General features: G+C 40.3%; 1 protein-coding gene and 1 non-coding gene across 2 annotated transcripts in view; one reads left to right on the plus strand and one right to left on the minus strand.

Annotated features, from left to right (window-relative positions):
* EPB41L4A (erythrocyte membrane protein band 4.1 like 4A) overlaps positions 1–20,742 on the minus strand; it is a 295,867-nt gene that overhangs the window by 142,167 nt on the left and 132,958 nt on the right. The window contains 1 exon segment of the mRNA XM_037801670.1: positions 1,891–1,942. Within this exon segment, the coding sequence (XP_037657598.1) occupies positions 1,891–1,942 (52 nt within the window).
* Positions 18,517–18,619, plus strand: LOC119508634. Its single transcript, XR_005211534.1, has one exon. It is a non-coding gene; the product is annotated as a U6 spliceosomal RNA (small nuclear RNA).

A 20,742-nucleotide genomic window follows, 5' to 3' on the forward strand; every position in this document is an offset into this window, starting at 1 on the left:
GTACACTTCCTGATCTAATCTACTAGAGATTTGGCAGCCATTTTCCTTCACTAGTTACCAAATTATTTCATGAGATGAAACATAATGTTTCTTCAGTTACATAATCTTTCTTTAGTTGGTATATCAGTGTTTTATTCTTACTCAATATCAAAATTTTAACAGTATTAAGTTTTTTAGAATGAGAAAGCCATTGCATTATAGTACGATACTTAAATAGATATTCCATACCATATAAAGAAATAGACACTTTAAATTTGCTTTTCACATTGATGCATCTTCAGTAAAATAATTTACATTTTTTCTTTATTACCTAAATGGAAATCTCAATCATTTTTTTCTTTTAAAAAGCCTGTGAGTTTATTTTAAAATAATCATTCCTGAAATTTTTCTAGTTTTCTACCTGGTATCTTTTAAATATTTGGGTCAAATGAACAAAATAGGCATTTACTATATTTATCTTTATATATGACTCTTTTGGAAAACGGCAGCTGTCTAGGTCCTAAATGATAAGACTCTTTAAATCGGAACTCCTACCATCTGTGTACTTCTCAGCAGGGTTATTTGCCTCCTGTTGGCCTTCAGTAGGCAGCCTGGTGACTGGGAAAAACAGAGTCCTACAAGTCAAAAGACCCGGGCTCTGGTCAACCAGCCATTTCATCTATGGCGGCTACAAAACACTTCCAAATTAGGGTTTTTCAAGTAGGTCAAACTTGATTATTTCTACAGTAAATATTTTGCAGGTTCTTTCTCGGCCCACAGGTCACCAGCCCCCATTTCTATAACCTGCCCTCCCCTCACATCCAGAAGGCTGGACCCCTAGCAACTCTCTTCGTTCTTGACCTTGAAAAAACCCAGACACGGCTGAGTGGACCCAGGTGCTCAACTCAAGCTGGGCTGGTCTGACTCACCCTCCCTAGAACTTGGAACTGCAAATCAGAGTCTGTGCCTGCAGCTGAGGCTGCAACCTGAAAACTCTGGAGCTTCCCACCATGGAGATGGAGAAGAAAACCAGTCCACAGAGAGAAAAGAAAAATGATGCAAAAGTTTAGAGAAACAGCACTTGCTGGGTTTCTGATGGCTCTGCTGTTGCCAGTTTCCAGTTCTTTCCTGAGACGCAGCTATATTCTTGCCCTTGAGGCCCACGTACCACAGTCAATTTTACCACAGGGAAACAGCCAATACACATGGAAAGTATAGACTCAGAAACGGGGTGTTAAGGCCAAAAGAACCCCACCAAGATGTGATTAGAATAATATGTACATTAAAACAAAATGACTACGCTTAATCATATACTCTTAATCATATTACTTATTGTGTTAATAAATAAAAACTTGGGTTATAGAAATAAAAGGTTTTAGAATATAACCTTATTTACACTCTGAATCCACAATAATATTCACACTGATAAAATCAAAAGCTACCTCCTGAAAGTAGGTGGGCCCTCTCTGAAGCCATGTTAATTCTTTCAGGGCACCCCTTAATTACTGACTCAGCAAAGTGAGTGTTCTAAGTGACAAAACCACTCCTTAACCCGAGAAACCCAAGCTTTTTTAAAGCTCATAAGTCTACCTTTTATTTTTTTCTTTCAAATCAAGTGCTTCTCTGCCTTTTTTGTTTTAAGATTGAATTTAAAAAAATACATATATATATAGAAAAATCACAGACAAAGCCAAGGGGAGGCACACCCCTAGGCGAAATTCAATACTAATATCCTCTCGATCTTCACTAAACTAAAATTTAATTGTCTGGAGAGAGGCTGGCAATGCACATACCACTCATTTCCATGTTCCTCGCCTCTCTAGCACTAGACCCCATTTCTGCACCCAACAAATAATGGACATTATATCATCTTCCAAACATCCTTTAACAAAGTAAAAATTAAATACCTACTGTTGATCAGTTCTTTGTGTTCGGCAAGGGTTTTTGCAGGATCCAGCCAGTACTGCATGAGGAAGAAAAAGACAATTACAGAAATTAGCTGTTTTCACTGGCCTTTACTTCAAGAATATTGGCAAAGTGCTATTTTAAATGACATTTAAATACTTGATAAGTAAAACATTTAATTTATCCTATATGCACACAAATATACATAACAGCTTTCTGCTGCTAGACTACTAGAAGAAAAGAAAAATGGTGCTGGTGTTCAGAGAGAAGCAGAGAAAACAGAGAAAGAAGCAGAGAAGAGAAGTTACTCAACGTCTCTGAACTTTCCTCATAGGATGCTGTGAAGATTAAATAAGTAAATTCATACAAAGTCTTTACAATAGCGCCTGGCTCATAGTACAAGATACATGCTAGCGATGATTACTATCAAGGGCCCCTTAACTGCCCTAACCAAATGCTGGGGACCCCAAGGTCCAAGCTAACAAGTTTCCATTCTTCACTGTTCCCCAAATAAGGAAGAGGCAATGTCCACCTTGAGCCACGCCATTCCCAGCACTCCTGTGTTTGCCTTGATGGAAATATTCACACCTCCCCTGATCCCCCTGAGAGGATCCAGGAGGTCTGACTACCTGCATCCCGGGTCCAGAATCCAGGAATCACAAAAGGAATCTAAGAAAATGTTCCTGCCTAGTTCCCTATCCCTTCTGCTCGGTTTAGGGCAGAAATGCTTGCTCTGCTATATAACAGTAACATTAATTATAAATAGTAATTATAATCTTTAACACAATCCCTTTACCTTTTATTCCTAATTACATGTAATAACAATTATTCATACTGTGTGTGTCATTCATTTTATTTTAAGATTTTATTACAGTACTAGACTGTATTCATGTATATATAATCTTCATTATGTGCCATTCATATAGCAGGTTCAATTTTTCAACTTTTTTATAAAATAAAGTAACCAACATGTATAAGCATAGGAACTCATAATTAACACAATGTTCATTGTTCTGATACTTATCATTTCTCATTTTTTATTCTAGAATCACTCACTTCTAAAATGGAAAAAGAATTTGAAGCAGAGTTTGTAAGCAGTGAAATGCTTTTGGAGCCCACAGTGTTTAAAGATGTGGCTTTGGTGTTAAAATAATGGTTCACAGGGAAACCCTGACCCTTGCAAATAGAACAAAACCAATCCAAATGTTAAGCTGTGTGCTGGATACAGAGCAGACCCATCCTCTATGTATATAATATTATGGATTCTTCCCAAAATATGGAAACATTTGGTGGGTGGGTTGTTCCTTGACATTTACGTTAAATAAAAAGGTCTGACTATCCCTGGATTTTTCAAAGAGGAGAAACCCAAGGAAAACAAACACAAATATCTATTAACGCTTGTCTTCATTTTCTATTGCTGCTGTAACAAATTACTGTAAACTTAGCAGCTTAAAACAACACCCTTTTATTATCTCACGGTTCAGTTTGGTAGGTCAGAAATCCAGGTTGTCTTGACTGGTTTCTCCACTCTGGGTTTTTCCAAGGCTAAAATCAAGGTGCTAGCCAGCTGGGGTTCTATCAGCAGACTCTTAGAAGAATCCACTTCCAAACTCATTTATATTATTGGCAGAATCCATTTCTTTGCAGCTATAAAAATAAGGTCCACGTTTCCTTTGTTGGCTATCAGCCAGGGGCTATCCTTAGCTCCGGTCACTGCATATACGCCCTACATCTTGGAACCAGCAACAGCACATCACATCCTTCTCATGTTTGGAACCTTGCTGACTTCTGCTGCTGCATCTCTCTTCTACTTCTTCTACTGCATCTCACTGACTCCAGCCAGAGAAAGTTCTCTGCTTTTAAGAGCTCATATGATTAGGTTGCAACCACCCAGATAAACCAGGATAATCTCTCTATCTTAAGATCTATAACCTTAATTATGTCTGTTAAGTCCCTTTTGCCATGTAACGTAACATATTGACAAGCTCCAGGGATTAGGTTGTGGACACCTTTGGGGGGGTCATAATTCTGCCTATCATGACATTCTGCATGTACCTATCCGTGTCCACTTCTTTTCATCCAGGGTTAGATAATGCCACAATGACAAACTGATGTCATATTCCCATGACCTACATCCCCAGTCTGTCTTTTCACAAGTATAGCCATAAAGCGAACACTGTTCACTTACTGAAACTGCTCTTTCCCTCCATCTCATCCTCTTACCTTCCTTAACGTAGTTTTTACCCTCAGGACCTAGTAAAGAAAATGACTGCCATTCACTTAGTGTCCCATGATCTATCAGGCACTCTGCTAATTCTTCAGAGACCATCTCCAGTTCTCAGTGCCACCACATAAGGCTGGGATCAGCATTCCATTTAGACATTAGGAAAGTGAGGCTTAGAGAAGAGTATGCTGAAGATAACAGGGGTAGGAGCAACCAGAAGCCCAAATCCCAATCCAGATTATTTTTAATGAAAAAAAGGAAAAAGCTCTACCCCTTTTTCTTCTCCCTTTCCTCTACTTCATTCCTAGCCTACACACTACCTACTCCTGGGGTAGGGACATTTGGGGACTCCAAATGTCATTATTTCAATGTTTCACTCACTGCACCAAACTCTCTCATCTTTCACTGTTGTTCCTGCCAAAACTAATTTTGGATCATGCCCACTGTCTGCTTTCCCTACTCCTATCTGGGATGGATACCTATTGAGGTGGCACCTGGATGGACCTCAGAGAGTCCAACAATCTCATTTAATAGATAAGCAAATTCTAAAGGTACATTTCTCAAAGTCACATAATGATTGAGGGACAGAGCCGGTCTATGGCAGAATTTGGCAGGAGCCAAATTCAATTCTCTTTAAGAAGTCTTAGAAATTGGACCTAAGAGCTCCTTCATGAATATTTCCACAAAAGTCTCTACACAAAAGGAAACTGAGGCCCAAAGAAAATAAATGACTAATTCAGTAATTAATGACAGGTAGATCTGCTTTCAGACACCACCACCACCCCCAACTCTTAATTTGCTTCCCTTTAGAAAGCTGCAAAGTGGCTTGATAGTTGAGTCTTGACACATGGATTGACTTTATGCTAAACCAAGGCCATCTCTGGTTCATCATCTTCACTGAGTTCTGTGCACCTCTGCCCTGGCATGGGATGGGAATCTGTGCTGAAACCACACTATCTCCCCATCCTGTCCCCAGCTCCCCAACAGCTCTCCTCCATGTAAACAGCCCTGCCCTCCCACTCCCTTGCTCCTTTTCTGTTTCCCTTCCCACACCACTGTCGCAAAGGTTCTCACCAGAGACTCATGGTAGGTCCTCCATCTTCAGTCTTACCCCTCTCCCACAAAACATCTTCCAAGTCCTCTGTAGAAAGCAGAACTCTGACCATGCCATATGAATAAATCCCAGCCCCCTTACTAAGGCCTCAAGGGCCCCAGGACCTACCCTCTTTCCAGTCTCATCTCCCCTTCTCCCTTCTACATGCCCTGTCCCCAGCTCACCCACTGCTCTCCTCCATTCTCTCTGCATGGTGCCCTGCCTTTCCCAGAACTGCTTCTTATAAGTCCACCCATGTGTCAAGCCTCAGTCAAAATGCCTCCTTGTTCACCTGTCTAGTCACAAGATCTCTCCCACTTCTCAACTCCAACCAAGACTATGCTTGCATTCTTCTCATGATTCTTACCACCAAATACTTTACCAGTTCTTACAAACAACATGTTTGAGGTGTCTTGTGTGGCAGCAGTTTCCTCGTGCCTTATTTAATCCTCACAGCTATCTTACAAGATAGAAACTATTATTTCCAATTTAGAAATGACAAAGCAGTGATGCATCCCATGTCTCGGGACACATGCCTAATAAGGGCAGAGAATGGATTGGTGATTTGTGTGAAAGTCTCTTTGTTTCTCACTAACTCATGTATCTCTTGGGACAGGGACCATGGTTCATTCAACCTGGAGTGGCCTCCAACCCCTGGCTCAGTGCCTTACACATGAAAGCTTAATAAGTGCTTGTGGCAGGAAAGGAGGGAAGAGAAGGAGCTTCTGGTTTTACTACACTCTGCCTAACCTCATCTTGAAACTACTAAGAAATAAAAATTAGAAGAAAACTTCTTACAATCCAAGAAGAAACAAAATTCCAAGAAAACAAAATCTTACAGATTCTTCAATCCCATTCATTTTCTGTTTTGCTGTCACCAGAATGGTCCTCAGTTATTTAAAGAGTAAGGTAAAGGAAATAGGAAAGACATCTTTAGCTAAATGTAATAAGACTGAATAACCCATCAAAAAATTTCACATTAGTGATAATCTGTACAATTTTAAAATTAATCTTTCCTTAAGAAAGATCAAATTTTTGAGGCAAAAGATTATAATGAAGATTCTGAGATGAGCTAGAAATTACAATTTTGCAGCAAGAAAAAGAAGAGTCAAGACTTACTCAAGAGCGATTTAATCAACAAACTGCACATTAGCTATGCTAAGCATCACCCCATAGCTTGCCTCGCAGAAATCTCATTTGCTCAAAATGGAAACTGGGGGTTATGGAGGTCAGACATTAATAGATGTCCCAGAACATAAATAATAAACATCTTAAAATATAAAACCCATTTATACACACCAAGGGAAAGAAAATGCCTTGGAAGCAAAGCACCCATACTATGACAGCACTTGTCACTGCTCATTATCAGCAAGCAATCAAACACAGCACATGTGTGATCACAATGAAACACATCAGGTGCTACTCCATAACCAAAGAGGAAAAGGGCACAGGTATTTGCCAAGAAATATTATCATCCTGGTTTTAGGGCCTATATCCAGAATACTGGTCAAAGGGTGCCAATATTCTGGATGCAGTCCCTAAAACTGGGATATCTTTCATTCAATTAATATATATGGAATACCTATTTTACAAGCTCTTTATATGCCATGTCTAACAGTCTTGGGGAGTGTGGGAACACAAAGATAAATGAGAGGTGCCCCTAACCCTGAGGCATTCACAGCCTAGCAGGAGACACATAAACATATAATTAGAATAAAATGTAGTAAGGTAACAGAAATGTGTGTAAGATGAGTATGTACAAGATAATAAAATTATGTACAAAGAAAATTAGCTCTGCAGGGTGAGTCTAATAAGGCTTCACTGAAGAGAAATTGCCTTTGAATAGTGTGTTGACAAATAAAAAACTTTCTCAAAATACAAAAATGGAGGAAAAGAGGGCCTTCAACTTTTTTTTTTTAAATGATGTCTACCGGCTCAACTGCTCTTAAAGCAAATGGGTTCCTTTATAAGAGATAACATAGAATGGAATACTCCAAGTCCTCTGCAGTCAAGTACTATATCGAAATCAAAGTTGCCCAATACCTAACAGATACTCAGCTAAGAAATCAATATTCATGGAAGACTGCCAGGAAGAAAGTCCAGTCGCACCTTTCAGTGCAGCTCTGGGCCACCAGAGAGGCTTTTCCTGAACTGACTTTGTGTGAAGCTATTCCTACCAGCATGTGGGCACAAGGAGAAACAGCTGTCTCTCCCAATCCTGCTGTTCATTTTCCAAGAAAATCTCTAAGACACAGTCTCCTCCTTGTGACAACCTTTGGGCAGGTGCTATTCTTTAGCATATCAGCAGTTGTGCTTCTTAGAAACTGACCTGTATTTGTATTATGGACACTTCGTATTATGGCCAGATCTTCTCTCCTTGCCTGCTACATAGCTTAACGCCACATTTGTGGCCTGTTCCCCAAAAGGCACAGGTTTTTATGTTATTCGTCCATGTGTTCACCTCATCCGGAGTCTATTTTATGCTCACAACTTGATTTCTGCCTCCCTCCCTCCTACCTTGCCTTTCTATCTCACCTACTTCTAAATTTATATTCTGTATTTGTACATCCTTACAAGCTGGATTACATCCTATTTTGTAGGAAGATATGATAACATTGATCCAAAATAGAGTCTGCTCTTTCATCCTGATTCCTAACAGGGTTAATGTTAACATACTGTATCTCATATCCCCAAGCACTAAGGAATCATGACAACCCTCCTTGGCTCAGACTCTGCCAGGGTATAAGAAACAAGCAGTTAGGTAGAGCTTACCACTTTGGTACCAACAATCTTAATTAACAGCATTTATACAACCCAGAGAGAAGTGGCAGACATGCAAAAGAAGCTCCTTCTTACTCTCTGCCAGTCTCGGCTAAACGCCCTGGACCTCTGTCATCCACGTTAGCTGATAATATCTCAATTTCATCGATTTCCTAGGTAACAATCTCAGAGCTAGATTTTAAAACTCTCAACTATCCAGTAAATCAATATCCTAACCTTCAAAAGATGTATCTTAAATGCAGAGTCTAACCTTTCATTTGATAACTGTTCTTTTGGAATATCCTAGAGCTCTAATAGAATAAACTAAAAAATTAAGAAAGCAAGGAGAGCATGAAATAAATAAAAGCTTTGCCGCATCTTATTACACCCACGTTACACCCACTGCTGATTCTTCTTTTGTAGTAGATTGAATCATGTCTCCCACAAAGACATGATCAAGTCCTAACCCCTAGTCCTGTGGGTATGAACCATTTTGTAAATGGGATCTCTGAAGAGCCTGTTAAGGTGAGGCCACACTGAAGCAGGATGGACTTCAACCCAATATGACTGGAGTCCCTATAAGCAAAGGAAAAAAATTTTTTTTGGTCCCAGAAGTCAGTACAAGCCACAGCAGGAGAAAGAAAGAGACAGATCACCATGTGACGGAGCCAGAGACTGATGCCAGCAAGCCACCACCAGACCAGCACAAGCCTCAGAGAAGGCATGGCCATGACTTTGAACATCTAGCCTCCAAACCGTGGGCCAATAAATTCCTGTTGTTTAAACCAACCAGTTTGTGGCATTTTGTGATAGCAGCCCTGGAAAATTAAGACACCTCTGGGGAATTTAAGAATACTACATTGATATTTAATAATTTTTCCTGTAGGCCTTAAACAAAACAAAAGGCCTTAAAAACACATACAGATTTTGTCAATATAACAAAACAAAACAGAAAAACCTCTTGATCTAAGGGAGTATAAAGGAGTTGCCCACCTCTAAGGACACTAGAGCCACAAACCATCTCATCATTGGGGGGCACTTCTGAACCTCTAGGACTCAACATCATTTGCTGTATGTTCCAAGAAATCCAGGCCTGTGGTGATAGTTACTTGTGCTCTTCCCAATGCCCTTCTAGGCAGATTTCAGGCTCTCTAAGCAATATTAAAAGGATGTGGTTTTAATTTGCTCTTTGGAATGAATCACAGAAGTCTTTGGACCTCAGAGGTTCCACACCACAGGAACATGACAGAACCATCTTGCAGCAGTGACAATATGGAGCTGGTACTGGGAAGACCTACAGTTGGAGAGGGGGCATCATAACTGGGCCCTCTTTATCAACAAAAGTGAATTGTAGTGAATTACTCATGGACCATCTGGCTCCTCATGAAGTGTCACTGGCCCCAGGAAATATTCCTCACTTCTCACCCATGGACCCTGGCACCAGCCTAAGGAGTATAGAAGTGGTAACAGTAATGGCTAACATTTAGTAAATTCTTGCCATGTGCCATGTACTGTTGTAAGCACTTAACATGCTTTTACTCATTTAACTGCTTTATAACGCTATGAAGTAGGAACTATTATAATTTTCGTTTTACAGGTGAGGAAACCGAGACACCGAGTAGTTAAACAACTTGCCCAAAATTATAGAACAGTATATTCAAGAAACTGAAACCCTTCCATCTTATGCCCAGGCCAAGTCACTGTCTAGAATACTGGCTAATTTCAAGCTACTTACTCTCAACTACCTCTTTATCCAGCTCACTCCAATATCCTGACTCCACCAAGACACACAATTCTGTGAGTCTACCACCTCTTCAGTGTCCTTCACTACCCTTTACCCACATCCTTACTTTTCCCATCATCCATTATAATCATTTACTGGGAATCATCCTCAATTCCCTTGCTCCTTGTTCCCTCCATAATATTCACTGAAAAAAGACCACCAAAACTCTTTCCCTACCTCATGCCAGCACCTGAGAGACTGAACACAACTGGAGACTCAAAATATACATCCACAGGTGATCTCGCTTTAAATTCACTATCAGTGACCCACAGGACCCTTGGTACTATCTAGCAATTGGATTAGATTTCTGGAGTCCATTCCCCCTATCCTTTGTCTGGATAACCCCTTCATACTTTCTCCTTTGTCCTTAAACTTCCAATATCGCCTCTGCCTTCCTCACTCTCAGCTGATGACCTTGCTTCTTATTCCACTGAAGAAACTGAAGCAGCCAGAAGAGGATGTGAATGTATTCTCACCACATCTACCAAGCTTCCTACACCTGTGCCTGTATCCTCCATCTTCCCTCCTTTACTAAGGATGCTCTTATCCATGCTCCTAACTAAGGCCAACTAAGGCTTCCACACAAGCCCATCCCCTCTCATCTCTTCAGGAACTCAAGTCCATCAACTGTCCACTCTCTTTCCTGCACCATCAAATATTCTCTTTCTACAAATCATGTATTCAGTAGAATACAACTCTTTATTTCTCCCATCTTAAAAAAGCGAGAAAATGAAAAACTTCTCTGACCTATCTGCGCATTTCTCTTCTGCACTTTATAATAAATCTCTTTTTTTAAGAAAAAAAGTTGTTCTCTACTATCTCTTTTCATCTTTTCTTGAACCCACTTTAGTAATCATTGTAATGACTTCATGTCGCTAAATCCAATGACTGATGCTCAGTCATGCCAACTTTATTAAAATATCTTTGTCACTTGGTTTGCATGACAGCACACCTTCTTGTTTCTCCTCCTACATCAATGGCCACATCTTGACAATCTCCTTTGCTGATTCCTCATCATCCCCCTAGCCAGGAAAGGCTGGACTGCACTAGGCTTACCCCTTGTATCCAGGCTTATGGTTTTAAATGCCATCTGATAACTCTCAAACTTATCGTCAGAGCAGAATTCTCCCCTAAATTCAACTGCCTAATGACATATTACTTGGATGACTATCTCATTTTTCCCATATCTAAAAGTGAACTGATGATTCCATTTCTCTCCTAAAACACTGTTCTCCTGCAGTCTTCCCCATCCCAGTAAACAGCACACCTCTTTTCCATTGACTCATTTCGTATCTCCTATCCATCTGTAAATCCTGTTGGTTCTATGTTCAAAATACTACCAGAATCTGACAAATTCTCACCACCCAATCACTAACACCCAGGTCCAAGCAGCCATTACCTCTCACCTAGATTACTGAAACAGCTCATTAATGGTTTCCCTACTTCTGGCCTTGCAGTTAGAGGAATTCTTTTAAAACACATGTTAGATCGACTTACTTTTCTGTTCAAACTCCTCCAGTGGCTTCCCTTCTTACTCAGAGTAAACCCCAAGGCCCTTATGATGGTGTATAACGCCCTCCATGATCTAACCCCACTCCCTTCACTCTCCACTATGTGTTTTTGGAAAGAGGCAGCAGGAAGGACTTTAAGGTGAGTGTTAGTGGAAGCCTGAGAGCCCTCAAGAAGGCTGTCAGTGAAGGCCTAAAGGAAAGCAAAGAAAAAGCTATTGGAACTAGGAAGAAAGGAGACCTCATTACATAATGGCAGAAAGTTTAGAAACACTGTCACCTGAGGCAACATGGAAAACAAAAAAAATGTACCTAATGAACTGGATGATCCAGATAAGATTTCCAGGCAGACTGCTGAAAGTGCCCATTGGCTTCTTTTTGCTGCCTACAATAAAATGCAAGAGGAGAGAGATAAGCTAAAGAAGGAACTGTTAACTATAAATGAGCCAGGAATTACCAAGTTTGAAAGTAAAACTTTCTCATTCTCAGCCTTATCAAAAGGCAAATAGTGCTAAAATTAAGAAATAGTTTTTGGGCAGAGATCAAATACAGAGTGCTATCAGGAAAACATGATCTGAAGATGAGCCAAAAGTGTAACTGCAAAACCTTCTGCAGTTTAGGGCCTCGGAAACACTTAATATGATGCTTCACAGACCCTTTCAAACTAAAAAGATCCCTCTATGAATCTTAAGGGCATTGTGTCCACAACAGCTTACTAAGAGTCTAGGGTATAGACAAGCTTATTCAAAGAGATCTGTGGGTGTTACCTTCGTCTAATTGAGTTGATTATAAATTCGTAAGAAACCTACAACATTTTTAAAAAGAATGATACCAGGTTGGACGGAAAGGGACAGAGACAGGAAAAAATGGAGAGAGGCCTTTGGACCTACTTCATCAAGCAAAAAATCAGGCTGAGAATACTACTCAGCTGCAGTCACACACTACTTTTTATGGAAAAGGAAGGAACACTCAGAGAACAGAACTAAGAGCCGAGAGGGCAGAACCAATAGTCACGGTGAGCAACTCCCAAGCAGTGAGACCAAGCCCTAATCAAGTAAATGGCTATACATGTGCCTGCCTATTTCAGAATTGTTATAGAATAGTGACTGGTGTGTGCCTTTTATTCTTTTCCCCCCTTTAAACAGAAATGTCTACACTAGTTATCCTATGCATGTTCCACCACTATATGTTGGGGGTTGGGGCATGTGTCTTTCTTATCACCTTAATTCACAGGTTTTTAGATCAAGAGGAACTATACTAATGGAGTTGAGTTTGAAGAACAATATCCAAAGAGCCTGATTTAGATGACATCCTGAACACTGAGTCATAAGATGAGAACTGGGGAGGTCTCGAGAGGGATGAGTGTACTATACATGTGGAGAACAGACTCTCATGGTTTAAAACACGTCTGCAAATTAGTTGACACTCCTCCCATCAAAAGGTGTAATCTAGTCTCCCTTTCCTTTACATGTGAACCGGCCTTCTATTCATCTCAAATGAACAGAATTCAGCAGAAGTAACACTGTGTGACTTCCAAGACTTGGTGGTAAAAGGTGATACAGCTTTTGTCTAGTTGTTCTCTTCCTGCCTTTCTCCCTCTCTCAATGGTTGCCGGGTAACCCAGCCACTATGCTGTGAGGAAGCCAAGCAACAGCATGGAAAGCTCACTTGCAGGTTTTCCTTCCCCAACCCCAGCTAAGACCACAGCCAACACCAATATCAATGACCAGACACATGACTGAGACTTTGGATGAGTCCAGCCCCTAAGCCTCTGAGCCTCTCCAGATGACCCTAAGTGGAAGAGATATGAGCAAACCCTGCCAAGCCTTGCCCAACTCACAGAACTTGTGTTGCTTTTATTTAAAGCCACTAAATTTGGGGATGGTTTGTTACACAACAATGAATAGCAGAAACACATCCCAATTCATCAAGACCTTTCTGATCCCCATTCTTCCATTCAGTGTCCTTGCTGTTCCTCCTCTGTTATTTCATCTGTCAACTTGACAAGCATGCTCTCGATGTCTTCATCCCATGTATTAGTAGAGATAATGTAAGCCCTGGGACAAACCACTAGAAACATCCCTCAAAGTTCACATCATTCAGAAATCAGTTCTCTTTGTGTAAGGGTAATGAACTAAATCTAAATTAATCTAACTGTCCTTCCATTTAACTATCATTTCCCACTTAGACTGTAAAGATATTATGTAAACCTTTCAGTATATCTTTTTGAATTCCAAATATACTAGTTTTTTCACAAATAAAGTGGATGAATATGAGTTAGTTTCTTTTGTTAATGTGCCCAAACTGGATTCTAGGGACCCACTCGTATCTCCTAGGAGCCCACAGATCATCCCTTAATCGTGGTGTCCTGCCAAGCTGTGCCGGCTGGTAGTGGTGCTGCCCTACAATTCCATCTCATAGGCCACTTCCACTGTCCCAGGAGCCAGGGCATCTCACAACTAATGTCTTCAGATTTCTTCATAAAATGAAAATAAACAAGGCTTTAGAGATGACGGAGTCTATGAGTTAATTGCTGAATCCTGTGAATGGACACTAAGATACTGATTTTGGCTGCTCGGGAGACTTCAGTCCTTCCTTAGGAGGTTTCATCTACATTTTGGATACCTATTGTTGCTACATATTGCAACTGGATAAGTGAAGTACCACCGTTTAGTCTATGAGATCATTTCATTTTGAAATAAAATCCTAAATCTGACGTGCTCTGAAATTCTGGTAACTGAAATATATAAGTGGTTCAATTAGGGTTTGTATAAGCACTGTCCTAATAGCCGAATGTAAATGTAGTTTTAGCTAACCATGTAATTGGCCACAGAGGCGATGGGCCAACCCAAGAAAGTGAGAAGTAAGTAGGGCCTGAACCCCCTGCTCAGCACCACCACACAGAACAGCTGAGCCAAACTCCAGTGTCCAAATTACACAGCACAGCTGCGCTTGCCCCTTTTCTTCCACATTTACAGTCTCTTTCTTCCTAAATGGCCTCATCAATCTCATGACTTCAAAAATTTAAGGACTCCTAAACGTGACCTAGCCTCCTAGAAACCCACACGACACACCTAACACTACCACTTGGATGGCCAACGGACATCTTAAGCTTAACTTATCTAAAACAGAACTGTTAACTCCCCATTCCCAAACCAGCTCCTCAATCAGATCCTTTCCCTCCTCAGCTTGAAACTGCAATGGATTCCCACAGACTTAGCCAACTGCAGGCTGTGGGCCCTGTGTAATGTGGACCCTGCCTACCATTCCCACATCATTGCCCCCTTGCTTACAACTAACCAGAATCACTGGTCTCTCAGTTCTAGAATTCCTCAAATTTATCGTTGCAGTGAGGCTGTTGTACCAGCTGCTCCTTCTGCCTGCCACGTACCTCCCCTTCTTGTCATTCAAGTCCCAGTTAAATGTCATCCAGGCAGGCCTTTACAGACCGCCTCATGGAAATAGCCTCCCAGTCACCTGGCACATAGCTTTCTGTTATTTTTAAAGCACTCATCACTACCTGATATTTGAACATGTGTTTATGTCACGCCCCTGGAATATAAGATCCTTGAGACCAGGGACACTGTCTCTTGCTCCCCACTGCAATCTAGTTCCTGAGACAGGGTGGTCACCCTGTAAATATTTGCTGCCTGATTGAGTGGTGACGAGAAATAACAAACACTCTTCTCTCCTCATGGTCCCAAGTCAGGGGTGCTGATAAGGGTAAAAGCGTAACACTGAAGAATTTAAAACAAGACATTTCTTGAAAAAAAAATCCTAGAACCCAAAAAACTGATAGGTACCTTGCAAGAAAAATCTAAGTTTCTATATATTATCAGCTTTGAAAAGGCCAATTTCTGTTAATTCATAAAGCAACTTTCAAAATTTACAGTACAAAGGGAAAGTAGGCAAATAAGTCCTACCCCCACAAAGAAAACATCTGCTCACCTTGGAACATTTTCTGAAACACTTTTCTTCCTGAAACAGGTAATAAAAAAATAGACACCAGACACTAGTCTCCTTAACTTTTAGCACATACATTATATTCGAAATTTTATAAAATTCAAGACAAAATTACATTGGAACTGTTCCATAAAATAAATTTTATTAGTAGGCTACCGGCACATCCCGATCAAATCTCTTTTTATATTCATGAAGAAAATCCTCTTAAAATTCAGAATAAGGTTAAGTCAAGGTCAAGTTAACAGGTTTTATAAAAACTCTGGATTTAAAAAAAAAAAACAAAAAAAAAAAAAACTAGCTTCCTATGATAATCAAGAAACTGTCTAGAATCATTAACTCTAAAGCTACTGCTTTACCAATAACCAATTGGCAAGAATCCTTTCACACAATTATATAACTAAGAAGGTGCAGGTCACAGAAATTTCTCAGGCACCTGTTGTTTTGACAAAGAAGACCACTTAGCACACCTGCATACCTTGCTTTACAGTGTATACTGAGGTTTCTGCCATTCCTGAAAGTTTTGTTTTAAAGTATTTTGTACCTTTTTCATTTTCAATTGTCCCTCCTTTTAATCAATTTTGATGAAAAAAGGCACTGGGCACCACTAAGGAAGAAAGAACTTCCCCTAAACCTGGAAGACAACAAACTTATGAAAGCCTTGGGATAAAATATTTTACTATGCATGACCCATGGAACATACCCTCATGTCTATTCTGAGGAGCTATGAGAAAGAGAAAGGGTAGGGGGAGGGTAGAAATATAAAAGAATTAAGTTCAAGATTTGTTGTGGAGATGACCCTAAGCAAATTTAGATCTTCAGAAGCATGTTCAAACCCATGTCAAAATCAACACACATAACAAAGAAAGTGAAAAACCATCGAAGCCTGCTCTGCCTCCCCAGGTCCCTCAGTGAGGGAGCCAGACTACACACCACACAGCTCTGTGCACAGCAGCCAGCAGGCTCCCCTCGCAGCACTACCATGTCAGCTCCTGCATTCTGACACCTCAGAAGAGATCGGACCACCTCTAAACGGAAAACAGTTCTAGAAAGACACCATCTCTTCCCTTCTTATTGGACTGTACTCATCAAATACAGAAGGAGAAAAAAAAAATCTGTTTTATTAAGAAAATTGTTCATTATAAGTAATTTTTTTTTCAGTCATGGGATCTACAACCATTCAATTCACACAACAGGTTTTCTTCTAACCATATTACACTACCTCTTACTAGACAAGCCAGCGCACTAAGAATATTAAATATCTATAATTCCTTACAATACCGAAAAACTTCAACTTAACTTCTCCCTAACATCTCAGTAAAGCTTTAAATATTTAAATACACACACACACACACACATACACATAGTTAAAATCTAGTAACATGTACAGCAGGAGAGACCTTTCGTAAGAAAAGCAAAGCAATAAATTCTGAGAACAGTAGGGAAGGAGGCAGCAGACAGGGGGAGCGGTGGGGGCATGCTTGTCTAGGCACCTCTATCTGGCTTCTTCTTTACTGTGAAGTTGTAGAAGGTGGTAATATATTAATGAACAGGACACAAAACGCCCCTCAAGGAGTTTCCAATCAAGTGAGAGGCTATTATTTACCAGGAAACTATAACACAATGGGACAAGTGAAAGGGTCAGCCTATGGCGTTCTTGGGGGGGAGAGGGAACATTTTGGGAAGGAGACATCAGAGACAGAGACACCTAAACTGGGTCATAAGAAAGAACAGGATTTAACCAGGTACAAATAAGGGAGAGGGGCAAGAATAAGCAGGGTGTTCAGGCAAGGAAAGCAGCAACAGCAATTCTCAGAGACACTGATGTACATTTAGAGGCTGCAGAAAGTTCACTGGGGCTGTAAAGTACCTGGGATGTGGGTGTGGATGGGGGGTGAAGGCAGGGGAAGTGAAGAGGAGAGCAGTGCTGCAAAAAAAGAAGCTCAAAAGTAAGCAAGGGCCACATCTTGAAGAACCCTTAGCCACGTTAAGGAATTCAGATTTTCCATTAGGGACTCGAAAAATTTTGAGCCACAAAGTAGACATTATTAAAGTTGCCTTTCTGAAAGAAAACTGCAAATGTAATAGAGGAAACATACAGGATAGAGCAAGATAAGAAACAGGGCAGCCTATTCTGATGACAGCCTGAAGTAGAAATGAAATGCAGGTTGGTTCTAGAAAGGTTAATAAGTGACATGAGTCCCTGTTTATACCAGTTGTTGTCTCTGTTTGTATTGGTTATGCACAGGGCTCCTCTTCACTCTCAAAAATACCCTGGTTTCGATGGTGAATTGCACGGTCACTCGAGCTACTACGGTAGAACTGCCTGGGCTGGCGACTGGTGGGCTACGAGGAAGAGTTGGTGGCATTCACTAAACTATTAAACAGATGGATGTGTGTGCACCTTGGCAAGGGGAGCGTGGGGACTTTCCAAAGGGAACATAGACAACAGACAGTTATGAGGGACTTAATTTCCAGATTCCATATACACTCTCACCTAAAACTGAACTACCTAAGGACATGCCTGAGACAAAGGTGTCATGAAGTTCTCCTTTCCCACCATGCCCTCTTGCATAATTCCCCTTTCCCAATTTACAGTAGAAGGCACTTCTTGCCCATCTCAATCTCATTATGGTGCACCACCTCAGAATGTGAAACCTCCAAGAGGTGAACACAGAAACAATTTAAAACACCAGTGTTAGCAAAGTTGCCTTTAATAAAGACACCATAAACCAGAGGAGGACCTTATGTCTTTCCCCATATTATACATATTTCTGACAAGGACTAGGCAAGGTGTTAGATGCATAGTATTTTGGCCTTGTTGGACTGTCTTGAATTCAGATATGCTATAGACTAGGGCAGCAGAGAGAGTGGTTATTTTTGTTTAATGATCTTGCAACTTCCATCCTCCAGCAATTAGCAAAATATGCATGGCTCATGAGGAAGAGTCCCATAAGAATAAAACAAATCAAAGTTTTGGTGAGACTTACTGAAGGCATCTATCATATCCAGGTGGCAAAACAGGGTACCTTATCTATCTGTATATCCATCTGAGAAATGAGATTTCAAAGTGAAATACTTTTCACAAGAATACATGCTAACATTTTTATTTATTTAAACTGACGAATGTTTCTAATGGAAAGCAAGTTGATTTGGCTGAGTGGTTTGATAATGACTGGCATTACTAACGGGTTATGTGTTGGATATTTTCCAAAAACTGAAAGAACTACAACCTTTAGCATGAAAATATAAAGTATGCAATTAGATAAAAGCATTTATCAAAAAAAATCTTGTATTGGCATGCTCGCTTCAGCAGCAAATATACCAAAATTGGAACAATACAGAGAAGATTAGCGTGGCCCTTGCACAAGGACAACATGCAAATTCACGAGGTATTCCATATTTTGGTGTAATTAACAGCGCTCAATATATATGGGAATATGGTTAATTAGAGTCAAGTTTCTCAAACCCTGCTGCCACTTTATCAGTTAAGTTTATTTAATGCTCTAAAACTTTTGTTGTCATTTTAACAATGTTCACAGTATCTTTACAGGAGTAGATTCCATCTCAAGAAACCATTTTCTTTGCTCATCCATAAGAAGCAACAACTCATCCATTAAAGTTTTATCACAAGTTTGCAGCAATTCAGTCACATCTTCAGGCTCCACTTCCAATTCTAGTTCTTTTGCTATTTCCACCACATCTGCAGTTACTTCCAACACTGAAGTCATGAACCCCTTAAGGTCATTCATGAGGGCTGGAATCAATGTCTTCCAAACTCCCATTAATGTTAATATTTTGACCTCCTCCCATGAATCAAGAACGTTCTTAATGGCCTCTGGAATGGTGAATCCTTTCCAGAAGGTTTTCCATTGACTTTGCCCAGATTCATCAACAAAATCACTATATGGCAGCTATAATGTAATGAAATGTATTTCTTAAATAATAAAACTTGAAAGTCAAAATTACTCCTTGATCCATGAGCTGCAATATGGATGTTGGGTTAGTGGGCATGAAAACATTAAATCTCATTACACATCTCCCTCAGAGCTCTTGGGTGACTAGGTGCATTGTCAATGAGTACCAATATTTTGAAAGGAAAGGAATCTCTTTTTCTGAACAGTAGGTCTCAGCAATGGTCTTAAAATACTCAGTAAACCATGCTGTAAACAGATGTGCTGTCCTCCAGGCTTTGTTGTCCCATTTACAGCACACAGGCAGAGTAGGTTTAGCATAATTCTTAAGGGCCCTAGGATTTTCAGAATGATAAAGGAACACTGGCTTCAATTTAAAGGCACCAGCTGCATTAGCCCCTAACAAGAGAGTCAGCCTTTCCTTCGAAACTTTGAAAGCAGACATTGACTTCTCCTCACTGGCTAAAAATCCTAGATGGCATCTTCTTCCAAAAGAAGGTTGTTTCACCTTCATTAAACATCTGTTGTTTAGTGTGACCAAATGAGACAGCTTCTGTCCTTAGAACTCATGAAACAATCTCTGATAGCTTCAAACTTTTCTTCTGCAGCTTCCTCACCTCTCTCAGCCTTTACAGAACTGAAGAGAGTTAGGGTCCTGTTCTGAGTTAGGCTTTGGCTTAAGGGATTGTTGTGGCTGGTTTGATCTTCTATCCAAGACCACTAAAACTTTCTCCTTTGGTTCATTTTCTTTTCATTTGTGTGTTCACTGGAGTAGCACTTTCAATTTCCTTCAAGAACCTTTCCTTTGCATTCACAATTTGGCTAACTATTTGGCACAATAGGCCTAGCTTTTAGCCTAGCTCTACTTTTGAAATGCCTTTCTCAATAAGTTTAATCATTTCTAGCTTTTGATTTAAAGTGGGAGATATGCAACTTTCACTTGAACATTTAGAGGCCACTGAAAAGTTATTAATTGGCCTAATTTCAATATTGTTTTGTCTAGGGAATAGGGAGGTCTGAGGAGGGGTAGAGAGAAGGGAAACAGCCTGTCAGTGGAGCAGTCACAACACATACAACATTTATTAAGTTCACCATCTTACATGGGCACAGTTCATGGCACTCCAAAACAATTATAATAGTAACATCAAGAATCACAGATCACCAGAACAGATATAATAACGAAAAAGTTTGAAATATTGCAAGACTTACCAAAATGGGGCACAGAGACACAAAGTGAACACGCGCTATTGGGAAAATGACACTGACAGACTTACCCGACCCAGGGCTGCCACAAACCTTCAATCTTTAAAAAACACAGTATCTGCAAAGCACAGTAAAATGAGGTATGCCTGTGCTCTTCAGAGAACTTCAGTGCTTCAGGCCCCTATGAAGATGCTTCCAGCATTCCCTTCCAGTCCCCTTCAAGATTCCTGAAAGGCCTTCAGTCCTAGTTTTCCCCAGGTCTCTTTCAAGTACCCTACATATGCTGTCATCCGTCCTCCCAGGCTGCTGTGATGTTTACAATGCTCTTCATAAAATCAAAGGGATATCCCAGAAGACCTTTCTGCTTCTTAATCTCTGCCCTCTATTCCTCCACCAAATGCCTGAAGATGATT

Source organism: Choloepus didactylus, chromosome 13 (genome assembly GCF_015220235.1).
Source record: "Choloepus didactylus isolate mChoDid1 chromosome 13, mChoDid1.pri, whole genome shotgun sequence".
Classification (NCBI taxonomy): domain Eukaryota; kingdom Metazoa; phylum Chordata; class Mammalia; order Pilosa; family Megalonychidae; genus Choloepus; species Choloepus didactylus.